The sequence below is a fragment of the Perca fluviatilis genome, chromosome 8, assembly GCF_010015445.1.
Source record: "Perca fluviatilis chromosome 8, GENO_Pfluv_1.0, whole genome shotgun sequence".
In the NCBI taxonomy this organism is placed as follows: domain Eukaryota; kingdom Metazoa; phylum Chordata; class Actinopteri; order Perciformes; family Percidae; genus Perca; species Perca fluviatilis.
Window position 1 is genome coordinate 33,466,881 of NC_053119.1, and position 23,336 is coordinate 33,490,216.

The following is a 23,336-nucleotide window of genomic DNA, read 5'->3' on the forward strand; positions in this document are numbered from 1 at the left end:
TACAGATTTTAAATTTGGGAAAAGAGAGCACTGGTATTGAATCTGTGCTCATAGACCATGAGTCGCTGTATCAGGAGAAAAAGAATAAAGTTGGAATGGTGAATCCCTAGTCGCTCGTAGCTGTAACTAAATATTCTAAAAGTTTACCACTGTTAATGCTCTAGCTTTTTCCACTGTACAGTATTTTTGTGTGGTAGGTTTTCCTCTGGGTGTTCCATAAGCTTACGTAGTAGTTCCACAAGGGCTACTACTAGAGACTGTGTGTGACCCAAGTCAAAGATTGTAGGGGACAGAAGTTTTTCACAATCCACATACATGTGTTGACAATCTCTTCCTCCAAAGGTGCATCAGTACTTTGCTGATACACCTGTTATATTTGAACACTTTCAGAGATTCAATGAGTGGAGGGCAGCAGACTGATGACTCAGGTCTGGAAGTAGGAGTCAATCACCTGACATGCTCATGAGTCAGAGCCCATATATAGATTCTGGAGTGTGTGCTGAATAAATAATAGGTTTTCAAAAGTTGCTCAGACAAAGTTAAATATTCATTTTATCTAATGTGTGTGTGTGTGTATATATATATATATATATTTTTTTTAAGTGCAAATCTTATGTCAAAAATGTCCATTTGTAAACAAGAATCAAAAACTTGTAGTAGGCTATTTATATCTTCAGAAGCTTCTTTTCTAAAGTGTATGTAGGTAAAACTTTGATAAAATGTGTAACTTTATTTATTGCAAGACATTTCACTTAAGAAACCCTTTCTATCAAAGAGCTCCAGTAACTGGGTGGTGAATTTGTGAGGAAACTCCCTGTCTATAATATATTATAGCAATGTGCCACCAGGAGGCCTCAGTGAGATGCTTTTCTGCATTCAAAATTAATAAGAGCAAATGGGAACTAAACTTATTTATGTGTGTCAACCACTTTGCTTCTATTTGGACATTAATATGACAATATGATTTCATGTTACATTTTGATTGAATTTGATCTTTCAATTTATTCATAATTAAAGTTAATGTCATATCTATTTAATACTGGCCATTTTCCAGTAAAGTTTGGGATAGATGGTTTGGTCTGACATGCTGAGCTGCTGTAAAATGACCAAGGAGCAACATACAAAAAAGGAGAAAACAGCTACAGACATGACGTTGAAAAGTCCAGTGTTACTTAATGTGGAGCGCGACATTAACGTTAGGCCGTGTTTATAGTCTGTAAATTACCTGATTAGAAAAGAGATAGGAACCATTGACCTGACGCAGACACGAGTCGGAATCTAGACACGGACATAACGGAAGTTTAGACGGTTGCTCTGGGTGAACGAAAGGGAACACTCACAGCATCGCGTCAAATAAGAAATAATTATCTCCCCCCTAAACTAACTCAGTTTCCCCTTTCCCTCACACATGGCGTCCAATTCTAATATGGATATTGAGGGTGCGACCCAGCATCTCCGGGATATCCTCAAGCTCGACCGTCCCGGGAACATCACCGGTAAGTTGAACCGGTAATGTAAAGCGGCTGAGCTAGCTAGCAAGCTAGTTTAGGCCGCAGAAGCTAAATGGATGCTAGCTAGCTAGCTAAATTGGTACTTAGCGCTAGCTAACGTGAGTTGGTTTTGCGCGCTGCTGTACTGGAGTAAAGTTAGCTCAACAGCAGTTTCACTTACGTTACGCTACGATGTAAATTCATTTACACATCTATTTTTCTCAATAATTTTCGCGGAGCGACGAAATGTGTTCAGGTTTGTCGTAATGTTAGAGCGCTAGCTAGCTAACTGCGTCGGAAAGGACTCTAGTATTTTATCGTCCCAAGTGTTGGCTAACGTTAACGTTACGTTACGAGCTAGTAGGGATGCTGTTTTTTCTTGCTGTCAGACGACGACAAAGCAGAACCAATTATTCTTTAATCAAACTTATCTCTGTAGCACCTGCTCATTTGTGACTCAAAGCAGTAAATTGTGGTGTGTCTTTTTACTGCATCGTTTAGCCAGAATTATTTTACTGCTATCAAGAATTAGCTTGAGCCTCTATAACTGCGTAGAAGGTCAGTGTTTTTGCTTAATTTGGATACACTCATTTCATGTTTGTTTGTGGTTCCCGCAGCCTAGTACCGGTGATACTTGGTCATTTAAAACTCGCACCTGTCAAAATAATCAAGTAACGTTAATGTAACGAAGACACTTAACGTTACTGGCATAAGGAAGGAGGGAGAAAAATAAATCACAGGTTTCATAAAGTGTAGACTCTATCCTGTTCCTGTTCTAACGTCATTACTTTTGTATTCTAGTATTTTGTATAACGTTATCTGTTTTGGGAAGTACACCATATTTACATAGCTACACATGATTATATAATTTTAGACCGTGGCGAAGCAAAAACTTTTTTCCCCCCAAGCTATATGTAGGTTTGGACCAACATTACAGCCTAAGCATAATAATAATAAAAAAAAATCTCTTGGACAGGATTAATATTCAAGGTGACTACTACAAAATTTGCCCCACTCCTGAGCTTATTGTTGTGTGCAATATATTAGCATGCATTTTACTGGACGTGGTACTGTAATAGATGTGGATCTTCTGCTGTGAAATATTCAAATTTGGACTGACTGCAAACTACTCTAATGGCTCTTTCTTGATTCCATTAGATCTTTTTCACAATAGACATTTTGATTTGTCGTTACAGATAAAGAACAGGTGTAATTAATACCATTGGTCATGGCTCTGTTTGACTGAAGTGTCCCAGAAAGTAATGGCTGTGAGCCAGCGTGCACATAAGCAGGGCTTTGGAATTGGGAAATGTCAATTGAATGTAGTCATTAATAATGTTAATAGTTCCCACCTGCGGTTTTCCTGCTCTGACGTGTCAAAATGTGTTTGAAAAATGTATTATGCTACGGAATGAAGGGGATTAATTGGTGTATGCCAGGGAGAATAATGTGATTAGCATCTTGCAGACACCATTCTCTTCACCTAACAGTTATGTAAAAGAAGCCTTTTTAGTTCAATTTGTTACTGTCCAAATAATTAAATAAAACTATAGCTAAACAATTTAACCACACTAATATTTATAATATTATCAAATTAAATAATTAGTATATGGCTCATGGTGACATGGTTTTTGTCATGGAAGATCCTTGTTGTATTACAGAACCACCTCCCTATTTGAGTTAAGTTACGAAGGACAAGGGCAAGTTTGATTTTATTAACCACTTTTCCCTGGGATATTGATGGCATCCGAGTGGGGCTTTACAAATACAAGTTGGAAATGATGACTTTCTAATAAGTACAACTAAAGTCAAAATGTGCACTTTGAAACGCCAAATGTTTATAGTTTAATTTTTATTTCTTTAAATCTTATTTGCATAACATTTTTTATTCTGTATTAGGCTGTGAACACTGTCAAAATAATACAGTAAGAAATCTCCAGAATAAACATGAGCTGTTTGCAGGCTTTGAATTCCCCAGCCCTGTTTAATTTACATCTTTGTACAGAGTATCCCAATATAACCCCTGCATTCTATGTCCTTCCTCAGATACTCAATCAGGTGATGGTCTGAGAATGCCATCTTTTAATGGAGAGCTGAATGGGTTATTGGGAGCAGCAGGTCTTCTAGGAAGCACTGATCGGTCAACCATGTCAAATTCTACCAGACCCATCTCCACAGACCTCAGCAGCGCTCAGGAGTGTCAGATAATGTGAGTTGGTTTTTACAATCACTTAGGGTCACTTGCACAACTTTGCAGTTTGGCTGACTTTGTCACATGAAGCATAATAGATATGTCTCCACTATTTTTTATTTGATCATTAAAAATGCAGGAGACATTTTTGTAAGCACAATCCATATAGAACTAAAAGTGTATGTGCTGCAATTTCAGCTGCCTTTCTGGCGACGATGGCTCCACCTGTATCCCCATCACCTCCAACAACGTGGAGATTGTGGCAAGTCAAGACTCCAGCATCAACAGCAAGGCTCGGGGCAGCAACAAGGTAACAAGCCGAATCATCAGAAACACAATGGCACTGTCCATTTAAGTGTAGAAATCAGCAAGACTAAAACGGAAATCTATAACACCAACCATGTCAGAGGTGGTCGTGATGACTCACTAGAGACAAGCTAAGGTGCTCAAAAATTCAGATCCCCGAATCCCTAAAAAGGAAATGGCTTAATTGTTTTAAGGAATGTAAATTATCACAGAAGTGAATGTTCATATGAGTCTAGTCTTCATTTTGAATGGCATGGCTTTGGCTCTTGAAGACCTTTGTTCAGAGAGCATTAATTCATTTTGAATGTTGAATTTGTTTTTTATTCAGGTGAAGATTCAACCTGTTGCCAAGTACGACTGGGAACACAAGTATTATTATGGCAGACTGATAGCCGTGTCCAACTCCTTCCTGGCGTATGCCATCAGAGGTGAGAGCCCTGGAGTGCCTGTTATTTCTCCCTGTTGAGGTCAGGTAGACTGTACCGGATGTACCAGGCCAGCACTAAGGGTTAGGATTAAACGTGGGGTATACTCGCCGCAGCAGACCTGTCGAGCGCCAGTGTGACGTCATGGGAGCGCCGTAACTCTTTAACTCCCGCGTGGTCGGCACGACGCTAGTTGCAGTCTTCTCCTGAACAGAGGTGGCGCAAGTGAGTAAAGGCTATCGACTTTGCTATTTCTACGGACTAGAAGAAGAAGAAAAAGGTAAACAACGGCAGAACTGGCAGCAGCTTTGACATCAATGATTCGATTTGAATCAAATTTGATTGACCTACTTCGTCGGATCAAGCCTTTCATTCGCCATAAAAGAACTCCTCTTAACCCAAAAAATAGTGGTGCGCACCCTCTGGACACGCACTCAAAATCCTGGCGCGCCAGCGAGATCTACATTATTTTGATGTTACATTAGCTAAGATTCCATCCACTTGTCAATCGAATTATCTGAAGTTCGATAAAAAAAACTCTTGCAAATAAAGCTGGTGAAAGTGTGTTTACATCCAACAGCTTTAAAGCAAATTAAAAACCTGTGCGTAATGACATCACATGCTGTTTTGTGATTAAATTGGTATATTGAATTGATTTGAGACATTTTAAGGTGTTTCCATTCATTTTCGCACTGAATCGCACAACATTCAAGCAAACTTTTGCGAACAAAGTCTTGCTAGACAAAAGTAGTTGTTGTTGTTGTTAATATTAGAAGCCAAGGAAGCTACAATGGGCCTTTGGCCGAGGATCTGATCCAGCTCATCAAAAAGGTGGAACTTGCCTTTTTATTTTCCCTCTGGCACCGCTGCGAGACAACTCTCTTTTTTTGAGACATGCATCGCTGTTTGAGCGCCTTCTATTTACTCTGGAGGACGTCCCACGGCTTGTCGTAGCCTTTTTTGGTCATTTCCTTCGCGAGTTCCTGATAAATTATGGCATTTCTTAGATTTTTGCTATCTAAAATAGCAGTTATATTTTGCTCATAAATTAAATTTAAAAAGTCTCTCGTCTCCTCGTTCGTCTACTTACATCTGTCTTTCTTGACACCTGTCATGTGTGCAAACAGAGCGGAAATACTGGGCGGAAATTAACTAAAATAGGGATGCACCGAATATTCGGCCACTGAAAATTTTCGGTTTTCGGCCAAAATACTTTTATCACCGAAACAATACGGCCGAAAATGTTGTGATGACGCAAACAGAAACCGCGACCTGCACGTGTGTGTCAGTACCCGATCCGTTCCACCTGCAAAGCGTCTCCTAAGCAAAGAGGTTGAGACGGACCACGGAGTGAAAACAATGAAAAGTACGCTCTTAGAGTCTGTCAGCACACGTTTCAGTGAGATCTATTTGGATCCTCTGCACTTCATCGCGACTGTACTTTATCCGCGTTATAAAGACCATTACTTGGATGCGGAAATAAAGCAGGGTGCACGAGAAATGATCCAGGCCGCCATGGATGCGGAGAACCCGCATGGAGACGGAGCACGCACGGAGCAGCGCCCAGCGCAGGAGATCAGAGCGCAGAAAAAAAGACTTGTCTCTCTGCACCAGATGAGGGGCATGCACCCTCGTTGTCTGATATGTTCAGATTGTAGCCATATTTCTGCTAGATATTTTTTTAATTAAACTTGAATATTAATTTATACAATTGCAATGCCTTGATTTTAGTAAAGTTAGTACACAGTCATAGCCATAAATGCAATGGTACTAATAATTGGCTTAATTTCTTTCGGTGTTTCGGTTTCGGTTTTCGGTCTTGGTTTCCTCTTTTTTCGGTTTTCGGTTTCGGCCAAGAATTTTCATTTTGGTGCATCACTAAACTAAAACTTCTTCTTCTTCGTTTTGTGGCGGGTTGCAACCATAAAATGACCTAAAACTTAATCGCAATTCATTAATTTATTCGGCAAATAACGTTTCCATCAGCGTTTATCGCATAAGCCGTATATCGATCAAGATAAAATCCGATGAGACCGAACGTATTTCCTTTGAGTCGATATTCATGAAATTCTATTGAATTTTACTGTTTCCATAAGGCATTTTTCATTCGATATCACTTAATTCGGATAAAAACGTGTGGAAGGAAACATAGCTATTGGCGCGCGCAAGCTCGGATGTGGCAACAGTAAAACGACCTTTAGAGCTTCTATCCTCAGGCCACTAGGATCCTAAATGAGGACACCCCCCACCCCATCATTCATATATAACTTACATGATTACATTTTACTGAAATTGTATTTTTTTATGATTTCACGTGACATTTGTTTAATTGATTTCCTTGGTGGAAAGTATTTCTTATGAAAACGGATGTATTTGTGTTCGTGTAAAAGGCCCACAGGTATAGTTTAGATTTCCACCCATTATTATCCCTCTTCTTTACTTAAATATATATTTTGATATAACATGATCGATTGTAGGGCTGCACGATTTGAGGAAAATGTGTGATATGTGATGATGTTGTTGAATATCGTGATAATGATATTGCTTGCGATAAATAAACATATTAAAGCGTACTCAGTTCTGCATTTCTGCTGCCTTCAGTATTCTCCGGAAACTATCTCAACTAACACAAAATAATCTCTGAGTGTCTTTTGCGATATGTTAATTGCGCCAGTTGATATCGCGATGACAATAAAAAAACCTATATTGTGCAGCCCCAATTGAATTCTGTGAGTCTGTAGTTGCAGAAATCAAAGTGCTGTGATACACCAGGCTCACTGTTTTATCCTTTTCTTTAAAATGAACATCTCTTCCCTCAGGAGCCAACAACCATGCAATGATTAGAGTCCTGAGTGTGGGTTTTGCTGAGCGCTCCCTACTGAAGGGCTTCACTGGAGCTGTCACAGATCTGGCTTTTGCCCACCTCGACTCCTCCCTGTTGGGTTGTGTAGATGAAGCGGGCAACCTGATGGTCTGGCAGATCACCTGCACTGGAAGCAAGATACTGTATCCTGACATGGGAGAAATTAAAAAGGAGTGTGTAGGAGTATGTGCAGGTCTATGCACAGTATGTCTATGGTAGAAGTAGTTTGTGCTTACTTTTTGTGCTGATTAGTTCATCTTATTTCTGTGTGTACTTTTTTAAACACTCACAGCTGCCGAAATGGCCTTGTGATTTTACACAAACCCCTGTGATATTACAACCTCCTTTGGGCGTAGTAATCACAGAAACAAATCTTATAAGAACTGGTCTTTTGTCCCATTTTCCTTAACCTGTGACCCCTACAGTGATCAGGTGGTGGTTCATATCAGACGGCCAGAAGACTCCCCACTGAACTCCCACCGTCGCCTCATCTGGTGCCCGTTCATCCAGGATGAAAATGAGGAGAACCAGGATGACACCAGCCAGACCTTGGCCCTGCTTCATGAAGACATGGTATCAGTGTTTTTGGTATCCGAATCATATCAGGAGAGAAAAGTGTGAACTTTGCATCCCTAATTTTACCCCCCTCTCCATCTAGGCCGAGGTGTGGGACCTGGAAGTCTTGAGAGCTAACAACAGCAGTTGGCCTGTCGATGCCACAGACCTAAAAGAAGGCCTCATCACAATCAAGGGACATAACCAGGTAGGGGTCAGGGTGAAACAGTAATGCGATAACTCCTGCAGGCTGTTGAATAGTGCTTAACCAGTCAAGTATTCATTCAATGCACTACACTTAAATTATGATTTTCTGCTAGTGTTTTTCTATGAAATGCATGAAAAGAATGAAAAGATGTTAAGTTTCATTAGAAAAAAAATAAAACAGTAACAAGAAGTACAAAGTGGTATGATTTTGAGTTTTACCATACTGTACATTCCTTGCTAGGGCTGGATATCGTTTAAAAATATTCAATACCGATACCGTGACTCTGATATTGGTTCCTCAACGATTTTTGGATACCAGTTTTATAAAACAAAATGACAACATTATACATTACGGCAAAAATCTTTTTATTATTTTTCAGCTCCTACTACATGAGCCTCATCTCTGTGCTTAAAGGGGAACTATGCAGTTTGTTTTTTTTTAGCTTAATTTACCTTAACTGAACAGTTTTGGAGTCATTGGAACGGTTATGACTTTTTTCGAGTTGAATGGTGGTTGTCTCACTTCCCCCTAGCGCCTGTGACTGGAAAAACCACCCTCAGCGTCAGGAAGTATCGCATGATATCAGGTCTTGCAATGTAACTAATTGCTCATGGCACTGCACACATACGCCCGATTCAGGAACCGGCTAACAAGGTAGCAATGGAGGTTTTCACACTATCATCATGGCTGAGCCGGCAAAAAAGAAGCAGAAAGCTAGGAAAGCATTGTCGGAGGAACAGAGAAAGAGGAAACTGCAGACTGACCGAGCGAGGAGTCAGACAAAAGTAAACATACGAGCTGCCAAATATCTATTCCAAAGCTGTAGGGGGAGCTCTATAGAGAAACATGCGAGCAAAAAGCGAGAGAAATGACCAAAATTGCATAGCGCACCTTTAACGTAGAGCTTTTCTTGCTTTCCTTTTGCAACGTGTGACATTAGAAAGCCAATCGCAATCTTGGTAGAAGCATGCTGCGTGATGAGATTTACTCCCAATTCGGTATTGAATGGCGAGGCATTTTTCGATGTGCAATGCTTTAGAGCAGGCATGTCCAAAGTACAGCCCGGGGGCCAGTCATGGCCCGCGGCCAGATGTTGTAAGCTTAAATGTTATGTTAACAAAGTATTGCATCACGCATAATAAGTAATGTTTAAAATGAACATGGGGTTAAGATATTTATCAACTTCAAGTTTAAGGTAGTCCATACAGTATGTTCGCTTATCTGACACAGAAAGTAAGTATAAATTGTTTTTGTTTTTTTAGATTTGATCACGCCTGAGTGGTGTTGATTTGGTTACATTGCCATTTAAAAATAAAAAATTATTTATAGATCAGTGCATTTGTATGTAACTTTTTTTTTTTTTTTTTAAAAGTCAGAATGGACCTTTGGCCCCTGGGCATCTTCACATTATCAAGTCTGGCACTCTTTTTTTTAAAAAATTAAAAAAATAAAGTCTGGAAACCCCTGCTTTAGAGGCTATTTGGTCGGTGCCTAAAAAGTATTGAATTCGGTACCCAGCACTATTCCTTGCACTACTGATTGGGTATGTCATTTCATGTCTGCCCTTCCAGCGAGTCAGTGAAGGGGCCCTGTCTCCAGATGGAACCGTGTTAGCCACAGCCAGTCATGATGGATACATCAAGTTCTGGCAGATATATATAGAAGGGGTACAGGACAAGCCAAGGTAAGCAAGGATATATATATTTTTTTTAAATTAACATTGATTTTTTTGATTGACGTTTACTTTTACAATTTATCTTGAAATGTAATTTCTATTAACCAAAAAATAGCTGAATTTTCCGAAAGCAATAAAACAAGGGCCATGATGTAGTCTGACACTTCTTCTGTGTTTTTCCCACCCACCCACTCTGTGGTTGTGGTTTTCATCCTATCTTCTCTTCACTTTGTCACTTTTCTTTACTCCAGATGTCTTCATGAGTTGCGGCCTCACGGAGGACGTCCCCTCTCTTGCCTTCTTTTCTGCGACAACCACAAAAGACAGGACCCTGAGTTAGTATACACTGGTGCACACACACCTTTCAGTGAAAATTGTGACACATATATTCATCCGAGGCTTTTTGTTGTTTGAATTTGTTTACATTTGTTTACATTCTTGTTCTCCTTCTCTCTCTTTGTCACCGCTGGTCCCTTCCACTTGGCTCTTTGTAGGGTTCCTTTCTGGAGGTTCCTGATAACTGGAGCGGATCAGAACCAAGAATTAAAAATGTGGTGCACTGTTTCCTGGACCTGTTTACAGACCATCAGGTTATTTCTTTCCTCCATCATTATAACTTTCAATCCTTTTTATTCACTGTGTAAAAGGCATGACTATATACCACGGTCTAGATTTTTCACTGCCTGCTACTGCGTGAGGCACATATTCTTTCTTGTCTGCCACTTAGAAACTTTATCTGCCACTTTTGAAATATATGCACTAAATTAATGAATAACATTTTGATAATTTAGGAATCATGTAATGTAAAGAAAAAAGTAATTCAATGTTCATTATATTTACACAGAAAACATTAGGTGCATGGTATATTCCAGTGTTTAAATTACACTGTGGCATTCGGGGAAGCCCAATTTTTGGGGAGTGGGAGTGTACTGTAGCCTAGACAAGCACACGCATACAGCAACGTACTAAATATACTATCAATACATTTCAATTCATACAGAGAATATTTTGGCCTTGAACAACAAAGAAACCTAAAAAGAATGAGGGAGCTGTAATGTATCAATGCAACAGCAGTACATAATATCACAGGTGACAGCGAATCGTCAACCAGTCATTCTGTTAGAATGCTGGGTCGGAACCGGTTGTTTAATCATACAGAATGATAAAACGATGTCCATCACACTAATTGAGTGCCAAATAGCTAGGCAGTTAGCAAATACAGAGGCATACAAAAATACTGTCGCTTAAGTACTATGCCTGTGTTTTATAACTGTTAATTTTCTGTACACTGTGAATCCATAACATGCAAGTGTTAGCTCAGTAGCCAATCTACTGTACGCACGGCAACACTTTCATTATCATTAGTCCCCTCTGGACTATATTGATATAAAGGCTTGGCTCGTCTTATTAAACGTCTTCCTGGACGTCTCCCATCAAATAGGTGCTTCAGACCAGTCCAAATTTAGTTCTCAGGTCAAAAGATTTTTTTGATGATTATTCCTGCTAGCTCATCCTGTGAATTTACGTTGTTGTTGTTTAAGAGCAGCAGATTTAAAGAGACTTATTGTGGTGTTCTTTCATGTTTTTAGGTTTTCTCCAGATCTGTTCAACTCATCAGTTCTGCCAAGTCTAAAGGCCAGTCTGGACCTCTCTGCTCAGTATCTCATCCTCACTGACGTACAGAGGAAGGTCAGCGCAATGTTGTCAGCTGTGTGGCTTAACTAATGTTCAGAAATTATTGTCTTAACAAATAATCAACTGCTTGTGTTATTCCTTAATGGAGATTTACATTTTAACCCTCTCAAATCCTTTTTTGAAAAAAGTTTTTTTGTGCGTTATTAACAGTGTTTATTTTTTGTTTTTCCTAATTGCCAAGACTTGGGAGAACAATTTCAAAGGCCAAGAGTTTTGTTCCTTATTGTTCTCTCTGTGATTTCAATAGATTTTTTGTGAGATTCAATGTCACTTTAGTTTTTTCTTTTGTCTTTATAGTTTATACATTCATGGGGCATCCCTGCTGCATACATATCCTGATTGCCCAGGTTGTCCTAAAAAGAAAAATAAATAAATATGTGCTCATACGGAGGTTACCTGCTGAACATGCCGTTGGGATGCTTAACGCTACCGCTGATGAGCACCGCTCTCCCCCGGAAGCCGGGTCGCCCCGGTGAGTGTGAACCAACCATGGAGCTAACTAACCCCCATTACCAGTGCTAGCTCTATGGTTGGCACTGTTGCCAGTAGCCCTGTTAGCGCTCCCTGTTTCAGTGGTAACCTCTGTATGAGCACCAAACTTGTCCGGCCTGGTTAGTTAGCAGTGCGGAGCGGCAGCAATTAACTAGGCAGCAGGCGCTGTTAGCGGTGCTAGCCACCACCATTACGGCTCAGCCACCTCCATGTTTGCATGTCATGTTCGATTGCAAAAGCCGTGTGCAGCCATTCGTGGCCCAGACTCTGAATGCCAATCATACTCTTGTGGGAGCCATGTGGAAGCAATCCCAGCCCACACTGAATTTTGTTCAGTATTTCAAGTACAGCGCCTTTAAAAAGTGTTGGACTTGGTGTCTGGACCAAACAATCTTCCTTGCTTCCCACATTACCACTACATCCTGCGTCTAGCTTCATACTTTACTGATGTCATTCTTTGCCAGGTTCTGTATGTGATGGAGCTGCGGCAGGATCTGGAGAAAGGAAAGGCCAGTTTCACAGCAGTATCAGAGTTCCTGCTGACCCACCCTGTGCTCAGCTTTGGGGTCCGGGATGTCACCCACAGCCGATTGCGACACACAGAGGTCCTCCCTGCAGAGGAGGAGAGTGAGAGTATGACAACAGGTGTGCATGTGCACTCACACACACAAATACATCGCAAAAAGCAAATAACTCTTCAAACACTGCACAACACTTTTAATAATTCCTGTATGTATTTTTCTATCAATATATGGCATGTTCTTAGTCATTTAGATATTCCAATGTTCATAACACTTTAAAATAAGGCGATTTATTTGCTTTTCAGCTTTTATTGGTGACATTTTGGGAACCCTGGTGAATTAAAAGGGGGCATTAAATATGTAGCAGCATTAACACAGCATTACTTTGTATGTTTGGGTTTTCTTCCAGAGGGCACTCAAGGACCAACAGAGTCCAAGTCTGGCATCCAAATAAAACTCTACTGTGTTCACACCAAGTAAGTTTCTTCCCACTGTTTGATGTCGGTGTTAAGATCATGTTGGCTTGAGTTAAGCTATATGTCCCCAAGGGGCAATATAAAGTCACTGGTTAAAGTCGATAATAGACAAAATTACTTAATTTATTTTTAACTGTGTTCATACAGCAATTTTCTCTGGCAGAAAAGCGCTTGCAGGGTGCTAGGGAGCGCTTAATCCCAGCTCTTCGAATTACTACCTGTGGGTTTTGTTTCTATGACAGTGCTGATTAACGTTAGCTAGGTATTTAACTTAATGCTACCTTAACAGGGGGTTGACTACCCAGCTCACAACACGTACGCTTTTCTAAAAAGTTGAGAGATTCTCAACTAGAAGCACTCAGAGCACAAAAACAATTGGAGTGCTCTTTAAAATAATTTTTATTTTTATTTTTTAAAAGCTGGGTGCAATGCTTTTTCTCAAGGGGTCCGCATACACTCTCTTCACACTTGGAATAATTAAAAAAAGATAGCTGGCTCTCAGAAAAAATGAAAAAGCGTTATGTGGACACAGGCCCTTAGTGAATCACAATGTTTCAAATTTCATGTTTGTATGTAATTGTGGGGATGCGTGTGCGTGTTTGTGGAGTCGGGCATGGGAAGCCTGCAATGGGTATTCTTAAAGGAACATGCCAACTTATTGGGGCTTTAACTTATTCAAGGTAACCCCCAGAGTTGGTTTAAGTCCATACATACCCTTCTCATCTCCGTGCGTGTTGTAACTCTGTCTGACGCACCCACCGGTAGCTTAGCCTAGCATGGATCCTGAAGGTAATCGGTTCCAACTAGCCTACTGCTCCGAATATGTGACAAAATAACGCCAACATGTTCCTATTTACATGTTGTGATTTGTATAGTCACAGCGTGTACAAATAACAAGGTCACATGAGACACAGCCGTCTTCTAACCGTATACAAACTGGGAACTATATTCTCAGAAGGCGAAGCACTGGTCCCTTCAGGATCCGTGCTAGGCTAAGCTACCGGTGGGGCCGTCGGATAGAGTTACAACACACACTGAGATGAGAAGGGTATGTATGGACTTGTCTAACTCTGGGGGTTACTGTGAATAAGCTAAAGTCCCAATAAGTCAGCATGTTCCTTTAATCAAGTCTTAATTAGAGTAGTCTTAAATTTGTGTTTTTGTGCATCTGTGTTTTTTCAGGAGTCTGCAGGATGTCCAGATCTGGTTTCAGCCCAACTTGGGTTCCAGCTCAACAGTTTTCCTGCCCCATTCTGATTCCCAGGATGGTTTTGGTAAGTCAGTCTCAAGAATTCTAAATAATGCAGACACAGAAGGACAAATCCCAATCCATGGGGATGACACAGATTTATGTTTACACAGGTGTCTTACAAATAACTTTGAATTAAATTGTGTCAAATCAAAATTATGCAAAATAGAGGTCAGTGTTGATAAACAAGAAGCCTCAGTGGTAGGGAAGGTAAGAATTACCTGTTAACCAACAGTAAGAAGTTGACTGATTTAATAATCTAACAATATTCTTTTTTTGTTGCATGGTAAAAATTGTGCTAACTTTGCACTAGCAAGTGGCTTTTTAAGCTCATATTTTTTTTTTTTTTTTCCTCTCTGCATAACGGCTAGCTACGTACCCATGCCACTATTTCGTCGAGAACTGGCGGGTTGAATCAGAGACACAACGCATTGCGTCGTACTCTGAAAGCCACGCCCACCGGGAGGGGAATACAAGACTTGTGTCGGTAGCGCAAACGCACAAGCCGGTCCATTCTGGAAAAGTGGCTGCACGTGTCCACTACAATGCACACAACCTCGTGGCTGTGGGACCAGTAAAAGGGCCCATTTGGACCAAAACATGTGATTCTGCGATTTGCTGCAGGCTTGTGCGGCGGTGGGAGTGTCACTTAAATGGCCCATTTTTGTGACATCCTGTTGTGTTCCTTAACCCCCCAATGTAACACAAATAGACTTCATATTTCACCGTTCCGACCGCACTTGAAACAGCTTCATTTCACGGAGAAAGAAAAGAGACGAGCGGCTGTGCTGGAGTTATCTCGTAGTGTTTTAAAACTTTCTTGTGACAGCGATAGTGGCAGGGAGGTTTACTGTTTACTGTACGGGAGTCTCACAGCCCCTCACAAAGGACTGACAAGTCTGATTGGCCACCGCAGGGTGACGTTGGGTTGCGTTTTTCCGTAAATTAAATCTATCAACTTTTCGCCACAATCCGCTGCTTTTTTCTTCTTCTCCAGAGCTGACTAATCTAACATGTTAAAAGTATAACTCAGTTATTTACTGAAGGCATATGTACCCAGTATTAGAGCATTCTTTACCTTTCATGATCTCCTACTGCTCCCTCTCAGATCTTCCACCCTTTGCTTTGTTTTTTGCCCTTAGATTTTGCTAAACGTGTCAGTGCAAAATTATTACAGAAATCCTGGATTGTGAATATGAAAAAGATGCTGTGAAGACTTGTTGATTTTCGTTGCTCTGTGTTTCGTATAGCACTTTGTGTTTGTGCTTTCTGCGAATGTCAAATCATTTCATACCAAGGAAGCACTACATTTACATTTTGTTTGTTCAGCAGGGTTTTCAGACCATCTCACTGACCAGAGCTCTGACAAGGATTCAGGAAGTGGCTCCCAGACCGATCTAAGGAAGATCCCATCGCTTCCTGCTCCTACTGACTTCCTGTCAAACTCGGGCGCCAGCAGTGGGACCAAGCTGATGACTCCCGACGCCTTTATGACACCAAGCACTTCGGTACCAACACTCGCCAGCCTTGTATAGTGCTGCTCTTTTTTTGACTCTGCGCCAGTGACAGCAGTCCATTTGGACCTCAAGATGAACTGATTAGATTCTAGAGGCCAAGGTCACTGACCTCACACAACACGTTTTCTATGCTAATTATGACAACAGTTGAGACAAATGTCTAATAGGATAAAGTAATCACATTATGACGTATTATCCAAAAGGTCAACTTCACTGTGACATCATAATGTGAAAAAATGCATTCGTGGCCATTATTCAACACCATAACTCAGGAACAGAAGCGGAGACATTTGGTCGGATACTGAATTGGTGACACTAATCTTGAAACTGTGGTAATGGTATAGATCTTCTGTGCTGCCGGGTTGAAGATGTGCGTAAAGCATGCATGTTTCGCCAAGAAATACATCCATGTCTGTCCAGCCAACTACTGTACTTAACAGTCATATCTGTCTTTCTTTTCTTTCTTTCTCGCCCTATCCCACAGTTGTTTACAGGCTATTCAGTTCTGTTAGCTACTTTAGCTTAACATTAGTAGTTACTAATCTTCAACCATGTGTGAAGTGAGAGAGATCCCAGTTATCTGCATGTTGCTTTAGTCTTAACTGACTAACATCAGAAAGTGGCATTTTTAATAATTATTTAGTCAATTTATTAAACATGCAAAAAAAAGTAAAGAAATACAAACACAAAGTAAAAAAAGCAACCCTGTTTTTTTAACCAACACGTTCTGATTTTCAGAAACACTTCCTTATTATATTTGCTGCTTGTAAATCACTTTTTTGTCACCTTTCAGGTACCGGCATCTCCTGGCAGCAGCGCCAGCAGTCTGACCGTTGTGACCGCTATCAGCAGCAACTCTGACACCACTAACAGGTGAGCTTTTCTATGCAGTAGAAGGGATAAGATCGTAACAAAGGGATCAGTAGTGGCCAGCATCTGTATTCTATAATGTGGTAATGTGAAAACATTAATTTCATCTATGTAATTATCACATTCAGTTGGAAATCTCAGTTGGAACGTGGATTGTATGGATTGTTAGAGAATATCGGCTTCTTCCTTCCTATTGTTACCCATCTAGCGGTGAAATTGTATTTGACAACCAACTGAATATTACTTTCTAGCCCCCCCCATTCCGAGCGCGTTCTAACTCCTACGGTGCCCGTATTATTCCGAGAAGTACGACTTTGTCCATGAGTGTTCCTTCCAGTGTAATAATAGTTTTACGTTATTTTGGTACTATTTCATTGCTAACATCAGCTATCAGGTTCCCAAATGTATGCAAAGTATCAGTGCTATATTCTGTATATTGTACGAGATTAATAGTGTAAGGCACTGTTTACAGCGTAGGAGAGAAACAACGGAGGTTTGTGCTTTTAATATATTTCTCTGACCAGTATGAACAGTGTCAATGAAACCGAAATTAGCTCTTAGTATCCCCATCGTTTACACACAGCTGTTCTAGCTGTAGCTAGTCTGTGTTACAACTGCACATGACGTTATGTTACAAGATAGACAATACTTTTTCATCATGGACGCGAGGAAAAGTATCATAGGCATCGTTCTAGCGTTATGCACAACCATGCTATACAGTAGTTAGCCAAGCAAGTAGCAACTATAGAACTTTGAATTTACACAAATAGGCAGAATTACCTTTTGAGAAGAAAGCAGGCAACTTCGGCGTCCCTTTTAAAATCCTTGCTCCTTATGAGCTCTTTCCATCTTGGAAAAGCCACTCTAATATTAACTTTTGTCTTGTTGCTTTGCCTATCGCGTTGTCATTTTAATTCTCTTTTTAACTTCCTTGGTGACTCCGTTACATGTCCTCGAGAATAGGCGCAATCCTCCATTTTCAACAGGCTTTCAAATCTGCCGGCAGTCGCAAGTAATCTTCTCCCCCTCCCTGGCATTCGTCACGGTGCCACTGAGTGAAAAGCGCGAAAGGCGGAGGTATGTCCCTCTTTGGCTAATGTATTTTAAAGATGGAGGTGCTACATGGCGCCCGTCATTTGAGCGACTCGATCGTATTTATTCTGAATGACTCTAAATGGCAGATTCTACGCGTACGAGAATACTCTGATTAGTTGGTGGAAGTAATTACACATGAATGAGCACATATTTGTGAAAGAACGTTTTTTTTTTGCTAAGAATCCACTCAAAAGATTACACAATGGAGCTTTAATTTTACATACAGCCTCTGTTTATCACCAATAGAACAAATAATGCCCAAATAATCGCCTGCTCTTTTGGTCACATGTGTATGTTTATCTAAGAGTACAGTATGTCTGTGTTATTGTGTACAGAGCTATTGACGATGTCAACCAGAGTCCTAACCGAGCAGAGAACAACGGCAGCAGTGGCAGCAGCAGTCTGGCCCTCTCCAACTCCACCAGCAGCCCAAGAGCTGCTTCTGTTGTGCTGATGCCTGGATTGGAGAACCTACAGGTAAGACCTGACACACTCTCCTACTTCTACCAACCTCTTAGTACTCTGAATGGAATGGTCTCTTTTTCATTACACTCCTCACCTCCAACTCCAGGCTTTAGCATCCCCTATTGGTCCTCTGACACTCGACAACCCTCAGGTTCTGGACTCTCCCCTCCTGCCGCCTCTGGCCTCTCCGACCAGGGCCCGCTCCCCCGACGTCATCTCCTCCGCCTCCACCGCCATGTCCCAGGACATGCCAGAGATTGCATCCCAGACCCTGCAGCTTCAGCGTGGACTAGTGTCCAGCTTGGAGCCCCTACCTCTGTCTGCTCTCCAGACAGACAGCATGGCCTCTGCTGCATCTGCCCTGCACCTACTCACCTCACCACGCACAGCCAACAACAACAGGTACATTGATGACAAGCACCAACAGCTGTATCATAACTTAAACAAAAATAAATGCTGACTTGATGTTCACAGTGAATACATAACTCTACAGCTGTCGGCAAGGTCTGTCCATCCATCCTTAAACCATCATGCATTGAAAAATGTTTACCAGTGATTTTAAGCATACAGAAATTCTAGGAGTCAAACTTGCAAAAACCAGTATAGGCCTTTAGAATTGACAAAACGATTGTATTTTCTGTCTCAGCCTGTTGGCCCTTGAACTCGGAGGTGCCGATGGGCCAGTGGGCGGTGCAGTGGAGTTAGAGCCCAGACTCAGCCACACACCATCTCTACTTGAGAACGCCTTATCACAGGAGAACACTGGGGTTGGTGGAGGGTCCTCAGATGGTAGTGTCAGCCACACACCTTGGCCGGCTGCCCCTGACATCACTCGAGAAACCAGGAACAGTCTCAGGGACAATGGTCTTGGAGACTGGTAAGAATTTGCATGCACAAATACATTTAACAATTATGAAACTTTAACATCCACTCTAACGATTGCACAAAGTTCTAAAATCTCATTTGCAAAATATGTCCACTACTTAACTTTTTAGAAATGACTTGTATAAAAGTAACAATGTCATGGCTTTTTCTAGGATTGTAATAATTTTTTTGTTTTTACGAATACTGGAAAATTCTTACAGGTGAACCAGTTTTGTTCACTGTTAACAAAACCCTTAACATACAAAAGCATAGCAAGTACCTGAACATAGACACACATTTACACAGAGAAGCAAATGCATAAGGCTTGCAGGTGTAAAGCAAAGTGATGGCTTTGACAAAATAGCCAGGTCAGTTTATCTTTCATATCTGTGTGGAAATTGTAAAAGCAGTGTGAAAACACTTATTAAAAAGAGGATTGTGTCACATGTCTACTGTGTTGTAGTTCAAGAGAGGAGTCGAAGGACAGACACTTGAGCTCACCTTACCATCGACGCTCCTATCACCTCACACAGAATGACAGTCAAGACGCTGGCGCAGAGCAGAGGTAACAAAAATGAACACACCATCACTTTTTTTTATGCAATTAAATTACTACATGTGCAGTGTCATCCTAGATGGAAGATATCCCAAAACGAGGCACAACACAAGTCAATACTTTATTCAAGGCACAATAACGTTATTATTTAATTCATCATTTTCAAGGTGATTACAGACCATGTGGCATACACTCTGCTACATAGATTACAGAAGCTGTCTTACTTTGTGTGTATCTGTGTGTTTCTGTGTTTGACCCAGTGACCCTGATGATGAGGTGGCCAGCCTGGCATCATCCTCAGGAAAAAGTGGCTCTCGTTCTTCTCACAGACTACCAGTCAAGGACTGGAAGACCTCACCACGAGGCTCGCCAAAAGTAAAGAGGAAGACCAAGAAAGATGACAGGTATGATGATGTTTAATAGTCGAGGAATCAAAGGACAAGTAAGTGGGGATGTAATAAAAGCTGTTTTGCAGTACAGTGTGGGACGTGTAGCTTAAAATGGTGTTTATTAGTTCAGGTACAAACTAATTTAGAAATACAAACCGAGAGCGGAAGGTAAGGGTCACACGCCGGAAGTCAGGCAATTGTCTGGGAAACATACTTTCCTTGATCCAGAGGTGAGGTAGAGAGAAAAAATAAATACGTAAAGTGCCTCTTAAAATAACGCTCCTTGGACTGTTAATGTTTTATCAAGCCAAGTCAACTTTATTGTCAATTCTCTCAAAATATGTGCCGGACATCAAGAGGAATCAAAAAATGCGTTTCTCTCTGACCCACGGTACAATAAGTGTAAAAAATATACAAAATATGTACTAAAAAAAGAATAAATTCTAAAAAGTGACACAAAACCAAACAGTTTTTGTTTTCATAACATTGAATCAGTCTTTTCTGTAGATCTAATTACTCCCACTCTTTAATGTAAAAAATAAGAAAATCTCCACAAATGTGAACACTTTTTCTATCTTAGATTGTATTTTTAAACCCACCTTTTTGATGGATGATGCTGGCTGTGTGGGTATCGTGAGATTGTCAGGCAGACGCATACATATTAATATAATATACGTGATTCTTAAGTCCTTGGTTTGAGTATTTTCGCTAAAGGTGTTTCTCCTTTCTCCTTAGTGAATCGTCTCAGTCCAGGCAAATGGACTCAGTTCAGGTAAGGTAAACACAAACCATATTGGTTAGCTTCTTCTATATTTATTAACTGCCACAATGATACTATGAATGGAAGGAACGTTATTTTCTATTGTTAAATGATTTGTACTCTTGGAAACACATTACCATTAATTTATTTTTGTCCACTAGGGGATAGCAAAATAAAAAACAAAAAAACAAGCCAGCAGATACCTATCCACCAGATTTAAAATACATTTCCAATCTGTCAGCAAATACTATTTTTATCAGTGTTAAACTCAAAAGTGTTCATTTAGTTTATGTCCTTTGGTTCACTTTGTCTCCTTTTTCAATCATTCTCTCCATCCGATAGATGAATGCAGAAGTGCAGGACGAGTTGTTGATGCTCCTGCGTAGCCAGCAGAGAGAACTAACTGAACTGCGTGGTCAGATTGAAGCCATGCAGAGCACCATTATGGCCCAAGTAGAGCATGTCCTTACCAATCACCAGGAACAAGAACGTATCCTTCAGACTTTTCTAATTCACAGAACTTGTTTTAGTAGTTTTCCATTTCCACTACCCATGACACTTGTCAAAAACAAGTGTCATGGGGGTGTTGAATTTATATAGACCTTAGTGGTCCCCTAATACTGTATCTGAAGTCTCTTTCCCGAAATTCAGCCTTGGTGCAGAATTACAGCCACTAGAGCCAGTCCCACAATGAGCTTTCCTTAGTATGTGCCATTTTTGTGTCTCTAGCTATTGAGGAGGAGAGAGAGTGGGGCAAGGTGGAGGGTGGGGGTGTGGCCTTGACCAACTGCCACTTTTCTCATTTGAAAGCCATGATGTCTCTCTCCCATGGGTGGTCCAAATTCTCAAGGTGGGCAAAGCAGAGAAAGGGGAGGTAACCTTGCTTGTTATGACCTCATAACAAGCAAGATTTCAGAACGGCTCATCTGAGCTTTCATTTTCTCAAAGGCAGAGTAGGATACCCAGGGCTCGGTTTACACCTATCGCCATTTCAAGCCAATTGGGGACCATAGGCAGGCTGGGAGAACGCATATTAATGTTAAAAGAACCTCATAAAGTTTCATGCCATGGGACCTTTAAGCAGTAGCAACATGAAATTGCATACTACATACTCAATCTGTATGTACTGCTTAATGCCTACTAAATTACCGATTAATGTGCTATTTGAAAACTCGAGTAATGCATCTTCTCTGCATCACATGATGGTGTTATGTCATGGCGTTACTGGTGGTGGTTAAATACAAAGGCCAATTTCAAAGAATTTGGGAACGTAAAATAAAAACCAAATACAATGATTTGCAAGTCCTTTTCAACCTGTATTCATTTTAATACACTACAAAGACAAGATATGTAATGTTCAAACTGATAAACTTTGTTTTGCAAATATTCACTCTTTTGAATTTGATGCCTGCAACACGTTCCAAAAAGGCTTGGACAGGGGCATGTTTACCTCTGTGTTACATCCCCTTTCCTTTTAACATCACTCACTAAGCATTTGGGAACTGAGGACACTTATTGTTGAAGCTTTGTAGGTGGAATTCTTTCCCATTCTTGCTTGATGTAAGACTTCAAGTTGCTCAACAGTCCGGCGTCTCCGTTGTCGTATTTTGCGCTTCATAATGCGCCCCACATTTTTTCAGTGGGAGACAGGTCTGGACTGCAGGCAGACCAGTCTAGTACCCGCACTCTTTTACTATAAAGCCACGCTGTTGTAACACATGCAGAATGTGACTTAGCAGGGACGTCCCTGAAAAAGACGTTTGGATGGCAGCATATGTTGTTCCAAATCCTTTAGCATTAATGGTGCCTTCAGAGGTATGCAAATCACCCATGCCATGGGCAATTACACACCCCCATACCATTGAATATAGGTTGGAAAGGATTTGCAAATCATTATATTCTGTTTTTACATACATTTTACACAACCTCCCAACTTCATTGGAATTGGGGTTTGTATGTTTTTACAGTACATTGTAAATGTGAGTTGCCGTGGTTTTCCTCTTAACTGTTCCTTAATGTCACTTGCCACCATTCGTAATTATTTTTTCCAACGGAGAGGGTAATTTTGTTGTTTTTTTCAACCTATTTTCCTCATGCATTGGTGTCTAAATTAACAATCTGAGCAAAAAACTTTGAAATTGGTCCAGTATTGAGCGAGCATGGAAGCCTAGAACTGGGCTGCAATGTAATCGTATAGGGCAAATGTGCATTGTCAATTTCCGTCCACTAAAAGTGCTGTGTTTTTTTTGTGTGGGTCTGGCAAACTTATCGAAAGGATTCCTACAGAGATGGGCATTTTTGTTAAAGAGTAAGATCCTTTTTGTTTAACCAGAAACTGCTCCGAAATTGCCAAACCCATCAGGCTCCATTTAAAGAAACAATAATCTTAGCCTGTATAGAGCCAGCATATTTCCACATGTAAATGGATGAATTAGGGTTTATTTCAACCAAACCAGAGTGAACATATTCTTGTGAGCCTTGACCATTCATGGCCTCAGAGCGCAGACTAGAGCGAGTTCTGTCAGAGAGTCAGAATCATCAACAGCAGCTTCAGGAACAACTCAGCCAGCAGCTCAGCCACACCCTCAGCTCGGTGCTGACCAACAGAATGGATAAAGTGATACGAGAGGAAATGAAGAAAACGGTCCCACAATGTAAGCACACATAAACATGC

At 40.8% G+C, this 23,336-nt stretch overlaps 1 protein-coding gene across 1 annotated transcript in view; it reads left to right on the forward strand.

Moving 5' to 3' along the window:
• Positions 1 to 1,275: 1,275 nt before the first annotated feature.
• The window catches only part of edc4 (enhancer of mRNA decapping 4), a 40,697-nt gene continuing 18,636 nt past the window's right edge, over positions 1,276 to 23,336 (forward strand). Inside the window, exons 1-24 of the mRNA XM_039808667.1 lie at positions 1,276 to 1,496; positions 3,537 to 3,699; positions 3,880 to 3,991; positions 4,316 to 4,415; positions 7,232 to 7,418; positions 7,701 to 7,848; positions 7,934 to 8,038; positions 9,610 to 9,722; positions 9,965 to 10,048; positions 10,208 to 10,303; positions 11,303 to 11,402; positions 12,365 to 12,545; positions 12,831 to 12,897; positions 14,080 to 14,171; positions 15,476 to 15,654; positions 16,457 to 16,536; positions 17,964 to 18,105; positions 18,200 to 18,495; positions 18,740 to 18,970; positions 19,421 to 19,522; positions 19,774 to 19,917; positions 20,638 to 20,674; positions 21,005 to 21,152; positions 23,161 to 23,316. Of these exons, the coding sequence (XP_039664601.1) occupies positions 1,409 to 1,496; positions 3,537 to 3,699; positions 3,880 to 3,991; positions 4,316 to 4,415; positions 7,232 to 7,418; positions 7,701 to 7,848; positions 7,934 to 8,038; positions 9,610 to 9,722; positions 9,965 to 10,048; positions 10,208 to 10,303; positions 11,303 to 11,402; positions 12,365 to 12,545; positions 12,831 to 12,897; positions 14,080 to 14,171; positions 15,476 to 15,654; positions 16,457 to 16,536; positions 17,964 to 18,105; positions 18,200 to 18,495; positions 18,740 to 18,970; positions 19,421 to 19,522; positions 19,774 to 19,917; positions 20,638 to 20,674; positions 21,005 to 21,152; positions 23,161 to 23,316 (3,151 nt within the window). The 5' untranslated portion in view covers positions 1,276 to 1,408. The remainder of the gene's footprint in view (positions 1,497 to 3,536; positions 3,700 to 3,879; positions 3,992 to 4,315; positions 4,416 to 7,231; positions 7,419 to 7,700; positions 7,849 to 7,933; positions 8,039 to 9,609; positions 9,723 to 9,964; positions 10,049 to 10,207; positions 10,304 to 11,302; positions 11,403 to 12,364; positions 12,546 to 12,830; positions 12,898 to 14,079; positions 14,172 to 15,475; positions 15,655 to 16,456; positions 16,537 to 17,963; positions 18,106 to 18,199; positions 18,496 to 18,739; positions 18,971 to 19,420; positions 19,523 to 19,773; positions 19,918 to 20,637; positions 20,675 to 21,004; positions 21,153 to 23,160; positions 23,317 to 23,336) is intronic.